Genomic DNA, 6,370 nt, shown 5'->3' with positions numbered 1-6,370 from the left:
GCATGTTCAGTGCCCTGGCTGTGGCCTGGTTCTCCTGGGTGTACTTTGTGTACTGCACCTTCAGCCCCCTGACCTACGGGCAGCCCGCGCTGGCCCCCGCTGAGCTCCGGGCCCTGCGCTGGAAGGACACCTGGAACATCCTGATCAGAAAGCAGTGACCACTCCAGCCTGGCTACAGCAAGGGAAACACTTGTGCAAAGCCAAGAATTTATTGTTAGTATCATGGAAATCTTAACAGTCCCTTCAGGTATTTTGTAATAGTCCAGATCTAATGATTACAGGAGGAAATAAAGGAATGCTGTTACAGAAAAGGCCTCAGCAGTAATACAGCTGTTATGAGCACAGTTCCCAGTTTCTGCCCTTGTTACATTCACCCCTCATTGCCCCTCAGGGTGTGAAGGTTGCTGACTTCATCAACAGCATCCCAGCTCCTTTGCTGGGAAGAGCTGCAACAATTTCTTCTCTTTCCTGGAAATACTGTGGTGGTTTCTTCCTTCTGGCACTACATTGCACTTGGGGCTATTTCCTATCACTGTGGTCTGCAATCCCATTATATGCTTACTATAAATGGACTCTTTCCAATACATGAGACACTTTTTTCTGTTTTCTTTGTTATGCCTGAAACCCAGGTTTTCCCTCTCTAAAGCTTGCTCATCTTTAACAATCAGTAACTGGCCCTGCAGCCTTACAGCATCATTCCATGACTCTATTCCTCAACAATGCATTATTTGCCCCCAACTTCCAATGCTCTGCTATCATTTGTATTTATGTAAACACAGCATTAAGCTACATTTATAAATAGTTCATTCTGCATAGAATAATGACTTGTTACTATTATCTATTTATAATCATCGGACATAAGCATCACTTTTAAGAAGATAAGCAAAATAAAAAGACATTAAAAATTGCTGTTATAGCTAAAGAAGGCTTCAGGCAAGCCAGGAATTGAGCCAAAGCCAGAACAATCCTTTGGCCATGTGGCACTGATGTGAAGCCTGAGGCCTGTTACCAGCAGTGCCAGTATTGCCATTACACCTCAGATCCCATAGGAAAAGGAACTCTGGGCAGGGTAGGACTGATCCTGCCGACAAGAAAACCTGCTCCAGCTTGTGCACACGGGTTCAGGGTGAAAACACTGAAACCCAGCCCATGGCCTAGCCTGCACCAGCAGAGAATTCACAGAGAAGGCAAAGGTGAAGCACTGGGGACTCAGTGGGGAATTTGTCATGGCTCTGCCCAGGTGTCTGAGCAGGGCTGTAGTACCTGGGCCACATTCCATTGCTGTATCTCCACGTGGCTGCAGCAGCAGGTCCTGCAGGGCAGCACAAAGCTGCCAGAGCAGCATTCCCACACCCCAGGGGCTGTGCAGTTCCCCACTGCTCTAAAAAATTCTATTCAAGGCTCCCCCACCCCCGAGGAAGGTATGACCCAACACCACAGTCATTCAAAGCAGGTTTTAGTGACTATTTTGCTCCTACTGGAATCAGCCCTGAGAGCTAATGCTTCAGTGCAGTAGCTCATAGTCTAAGTCTGTCACCCTGAGCTAGACAGCAGCAGTCAGGAAATGCTCTGCCTTCTCCTGGGCACTGCACAAGTACCACTGGACTGAGACACCAACCCTTCACCCCTTTCCAAGGCTGATAAGACTGTAGGGATGGAAGTGCAGACTAATTTCTTAAGTTTGGGGTTTTTTCTCTAAATTTTCAGCCACAACAGAACCAAAGGTAACAATTCTGAGTTAAGGGGAGAAAGAACTGTTGAATATAAGAGCCCCTCCAGCAATGTTCCTTTCTGTGCTTTTTTTGCTGGCATAGTGAATGTCCCAGAATTACCTTTTATAGAAATGGTCATTTCTGATCACTGTTCATTTATTTATTAGCCAAAGTAACACACCCACAACCAACACAGCCAAACCCTGCTTTTAAAAAATTACCAAATATTAAAAAGTTCCTCTTAGTAACAGTTCCCTCCCACCCTCATTCTCAAAATTACACCTTAAGTCCAGACTCAAGAACAGTATCACAAGGACATTTTCAAAGGTCCAACCAGCACTTCATTGCAGTTTTTTCCAAACAGACTCTTCATGCTGCTGCAGTATCACTTACCTGGGGTAAACTACAGAAACTAGGATATCACTCTTTGTACTTCTTGTCTGCTTTTTTTAGAAAGCCAGACATTCTTGAGTTGAAGCTGCTGGAATGCAAGGCAAGTGCTCTGACCCTGTCTGAGGGTGTCCAGGCAGCTGCCAGTGCCAGCAGGAGGAGGATCCTGCAATTCCCAGTTTCCCCCCTTGCTGACCTCACCAGCCATCTCTGGAAGTGGACGGATTCTGCCCAGCAGAATTTGCAACCAGCAGTACAGAAATGCACTAAAAGACACTAATACTGACAAGGTCAGGGTTCTGTTTCCATGAGCAACTCAATCCAGTTGGAGCTCACACATTCAGTAACTGTGGTAAAGCACACTGGGTACAAAAAATAACCAAACAGTGTTGCAAGATTCAGGAGCTTGGAAAGGAATAAATTAGGAATCACTAGAACCACTAAACTTCTTGGGCATGTCCCCTGGTGAACTGCAAGTTCCCATCTTTCCCAGTCAGTCTCTGTCTCACCCCTATCTCAAGGGAGAGGTGCCTCTACAGGCTGGAAGGAGGTGGCCAGCAGCAGAGCATGACCACAACTCAAGGTGCCAACAAGGTGGAGAAGAGTAAGAGCCTCTTAAAATTAACAGTATGTGAGCTAGTCTTGGAGAGAAAGAAAAACACCCAAGAGGCAGATGATTTTCCTGCTACAGACGACCATCATCAGGGAAATGGGGTATCTTGCTAGTCACCTGATAGTGCTTAATTTTCAGGGGAATCTTCAGCATTAGATCTCATTCTGAAAATTAAAAAAAAGGCGAGTAACACTGCCTTTAACCAGTTCACCAAGTAACAACTCCAGACATCTCAGAGAGAACAGGGAGGGGTTTGAGGGAAGCAGGATGGAAGGCCAACCCATTCCTCTCCCCTCTGCGAGAAGATTCCCACCAGGATCCCCTCCGCTGCTAGGACGACTTAAGGGGCACTTCACCAACCATTCCGTGGAAGTCCTTTCCCAAAGTTGTCTTCAGTGTTGGTGTGGAGCAGAGGCAAAGCCTGGGGCCGTGCCGGGCTAGTGCGGGCGGCTGCTGGACTCGAGGTGGGAGCGCTTGCCGGCCGCCAGCACAGCGGCGCTCTCGGCCTGCTCCGGGAACGGCCGCTTGTACGTCCGGCCGTGCCCGTTCAGTGCCCCCCGCTGCCACTTGCAGATGTCCCCGTTCAGGATGTCCTGAATGTGCTGCACGATCAGGTTTATGGCAACTGCAGAGAGGAATGGAGAATAGAGGACGTGAAGGCTCTCCTGGATGAGTTATCTAGAAAATGTGGAGCATCCAGCCCTGCTCAAGTTTTAACAAGCCCTTAAATGAAACTCTGCCTGCTGTCTGCAGAGAGGTTAGACCTCAACAGGTCACTTTTGCAGCCCTCCACAGGCTGAGCACAGGTCCTTCTGATCAGGCTGAGCAGCTCCTTCCCCTCCAGCAAAAACCCCTTCCTCAGGAGCAGGCACTCCTGCTCTCTTCCCAACCCCAAAGGTGTCTCCCCAAGGAAATGAGGGAACCCCTTCCTCAGGAGCAGGCACTCCAGGCAGCAGGGTGCCTCTGCTCTATTCCCAGCCCCAAAGGTGTCTCCCCAGGGAAATGAGGGAATTCCTTTTACCCATGTTGTCAACTCCTCTGGGGATGATCACATCTGCATACTTCTTTGTCTGCAAAACAGAAACAGTGGAGGAGGAGGCTGTTAATGGGAAAAGTCAGCTTCATTCCAGGAAGAAGCAACCAGAAAACTGGGCAAAGATGGAAGCGCTCCAGGGTTGTAAGTTAAAGCTCTCTCTCATGCTAACAACCTAAACAAATTCCAATATTACAATGGCAAATGTGCACTGATTTAAGCTCGGGGATTCTTCTTACTGTCCCTTTGCAGAGAATCACCAGGTAGAAACAGCAGGTCAGGTGTGGAGTCCTTTGCTTTTACCATTTGAGCTGCCTTCAAACACTGCCCATGTCAGGCAAGGTCTGTTTGTCAAGAGCTGGTTTTAATCAGCATTTCGCAAGCCATTGTAAATCTCTGCTGAGAGCCAAGGTATCCAATGTGCATGTGAAATTTCTGCCTGCCTCTGATAACATTTTATTGATCTTTACCACCACAGCACTCCTGCTTTTTCTTCCTCCCCACAGCTCAAAAAGGCCGACAAATTCAGCATTTCTAATGAGTAGTTTCAGAATCCCAGAACTCCTTTGATCTAGGGCAAGAGGCGCCTGAGTTAGCCTTTTCCAATTTATTTAATCCACATACTGGATTTTGTTCTCATAGGGTTTTTTACAAATTAATTTGATCATTTGAGTACCTAAATTGGCCTCACACTACATGGTGTAGCAAGCAGAGCTAGAATGGTCTCCCCAGGTTTTCACCAGTGTTCCCTCTGAGAAAGGCTGCTAGAAACCAAGCTTTTCTTTCTTCCTACAAGACTTAAGAATAAACTGAGAGTGGGAGTCTTTCATTCAGAGAGACCCATACTTAAATAGCCCCAGCAGCCAGCAGTGACAAAACCTGCTTGAGGCATTTCCATGGTGCTTTGCCAGCAGAAGGGACCATTTCAGTTCCTTAACAACCAGCTTGAAATGGTTGAAGACATGAGGCAGAGAGGAGAACGTGGGATTTGTGAAATACAAATGCCAAAAGTCACCACTGCTGCCCCTACAGCAGCTAATTCCCAGACAACCCTGGCTCCTCTACCCCTCCCCAAAACAGAAGACCCCACAAATGAAATTAGTGAGAGGCTTTGTACCGGCAAGCAGAACTCCTCAAAGGCAGGCTTGACAAACGTGGTGTACTGGGTGAGGATCTGCTCCAGGTCCCTCCCACGCTTCATATCTCGCAGAACTGGGAAGGGGAGATAAAAGCTCTGACTGTTGTCCCATGGTGGGGACGGATAAGGAGCGGGGCCACGGCAGGGCTTTACCTCTGCGGGACAGCCGGACGTCAGAGTCTGTGTCCACAAAGAGCCGCAGGTGGAACATGTCCCGAATGTCCTGGCTGTAGAACACCAGGATCCCCTCAAAGAGAACAACATCAGCAGGATACACCACTGTTGTCTCTGCCAGCCTGCCAGGAGAGAACACCCAGAGCTGTTAAACAGGCTCTGTCCCCAGGCTGGGGACACCCCGACACAGCCCAGACAAAGGCAGAGCCTACCGAGAATGTGTCACGAAGTCGTACGTTGGTACCTCAACCGTTTTGCCCTCAACAATGTTTTTCAGGGTTGAATGCATCAATTCGTTATCGAAAGCATCTGTGAGAGGAAAGTTCAAAGAGAAGGACTTTCAGATGCTGTTGTAGCAAATGATCTGCTCAGATTTTTCCCGACCCAAAGGAAAAACCCTCTGCCCAGTATTTCACCAGGAAAAAAGGAACTTGCAGCCTATTCTTTCCTACCACTAGCACCACAGCACTCTCTGCCCAAGTGACAATGGCTGTGTTTGGTTTCAAAGATAAGGAAGAGACAGTTTGCTGTTCACAAGCAACTACAACACAATGAAATTAAGAGCTCAAAGGTGAAGCCAGTTATTTTATAATTTTATCAACCCGCTTAGTAATTGCGCAATTTTGTGCAACTTTGTTCATCTGTTAATCAAGAGCCAATTGGAAAACCCCAGGCATCTTTCACGGTTTCCATTACCCACCCAACAGGCACCAGACTTCAGCCAAGGGCAGCTCCCTGTCCCGCCTACAATCCACAGCACTCCCCCAGGCAAGGGGAGCAGCTGTTTGTGTGGACAAGAAGTAACAGGAAAGGATTTGGGGAATGATGTGGTTCATTAGGGAGCCTCTCAAGAGCAGGGAGTGGAGCAGGGAGCAGGCTGGGATGCTCAGCGCCTCTCCACGGCTCCAGAACAACGGGCACAAGGGAAGGACAAATGGATGTTCTGGCGGGGGAAAGCACATTTCTGTTCTCCAACACTTCCCATTTCCTACGGGGACTTCCCGTGAGACCCAGCTGCGCTCCGAGCACGGACCGAGCCCTGCAGGGGCCGGGCCGGTGGCGGCTCACCCGGGTGGTCGAAGTTGTACTGTCCCTTGAGGGCCTTGGCCTGCTGCTCGGCCGTCAGCACCTTGTAGAAGCTGTCCTGGCTGAGGATCAGCACCTTGCGCTGCCGCTGCTCCACCTAGTTCTGCCCCAGCAGCTCCATGATCTTCTCGCACACTGTGGACTGAGCGGGACGGGGACTCAGCCGGGGCGGGGGGACCCGGACCTTTCCCGCGGCCCGGCCCCCAGCCCGCCCTCAGCCCGGG

The 6,370-nt window shown here is 49.3% G+C and overlaps 2 protein-coding genes across 3 annotated transcripts in view; one reads left to right on the top strand and one right to left on the bottom strand.

Moving 5' to 3' along the window:
• Positions 1 to 815, top strand: part of POMT1 (protein O-mannosyltransferase 1) — a 12,606-nt gene extending 11,791 nt beyond the window's left edge. Inside the window, exon 20 of the mRNA XM_031057255.1 lies at positions 1 to 815. This exon is cut by the window's left edge and continues 10 nt beyond it. Coding sequence (XP_030913115.1) covers positions 1 to 158 — 158 coding nt within the window. The 3' untranslated portion in view covers positions 159 to 815.
• Positions 816 to 1,833: 1,018 nt separating this feature from the next.
• On the bottom strand, positions 1,834 to 6,325 carry UCK1 (uridine-cytidine kinase 1). 2 transcript variants are annotated; one of them, XR_004081749.1, is made up of 8 exons: positions 6,129 to 6,325; positions 5,273 to 5,369; positions 5,040 to 5,182; positions 4,866 to 4,960; positions 3,737 to 3,785; positions 3,076 to 3,340; positions 2,833 to 2,879; positions 1,834 to 2,714 (listed from the first exon to the last, which is right to left on the bottom strand). XR_004081749.1 is itself a non-coding variant. In XM_031057254.1 (6 exons), exons 2-6 carry the CDS (start codon positions 5,347 to 5,349, stop codon positions 3,153 to 3,155), a joined length of 552 nt encoding a protein of 183 aa, XP_030913114.1. In that variant the 5' UTR covers positions 5,350 to 5,369; positions 6,129 to 6,325; the 3' UTR covers positions 1,834 to 3,152. The 2 variants fall into 2 exon arrangements, 1 of the variants encoding a protein (XP_030913114.1); XM_031057254.1 differs by having other exon boundaries at positions 1,834 to 3,340.
• Between the last annotated feature and the right edge of the window lie 45 nt (positions 6,326 to 6,370).

The sequence above is a fragment of the Geospiza fortis genome, unplaced genomic scaffold (genome assembly GCF_000277835.1).
Source record: "Geospiza fortis unplaced genomic scaffold, GeoFor_1.0 scaffold27, whole genome shotgun sequence".
Lineage (NCBI taxonomy): Eukaryota > Metazoa > Chordata > Aves > Passeriformes > Thraupidae > Geospiza > Geospiza fortis.
The sequence above is the reverse complement of the archived record's forward strand: the minus strand, read 5'-3'. Positions and strand labels throughout refer to the sequence as shown.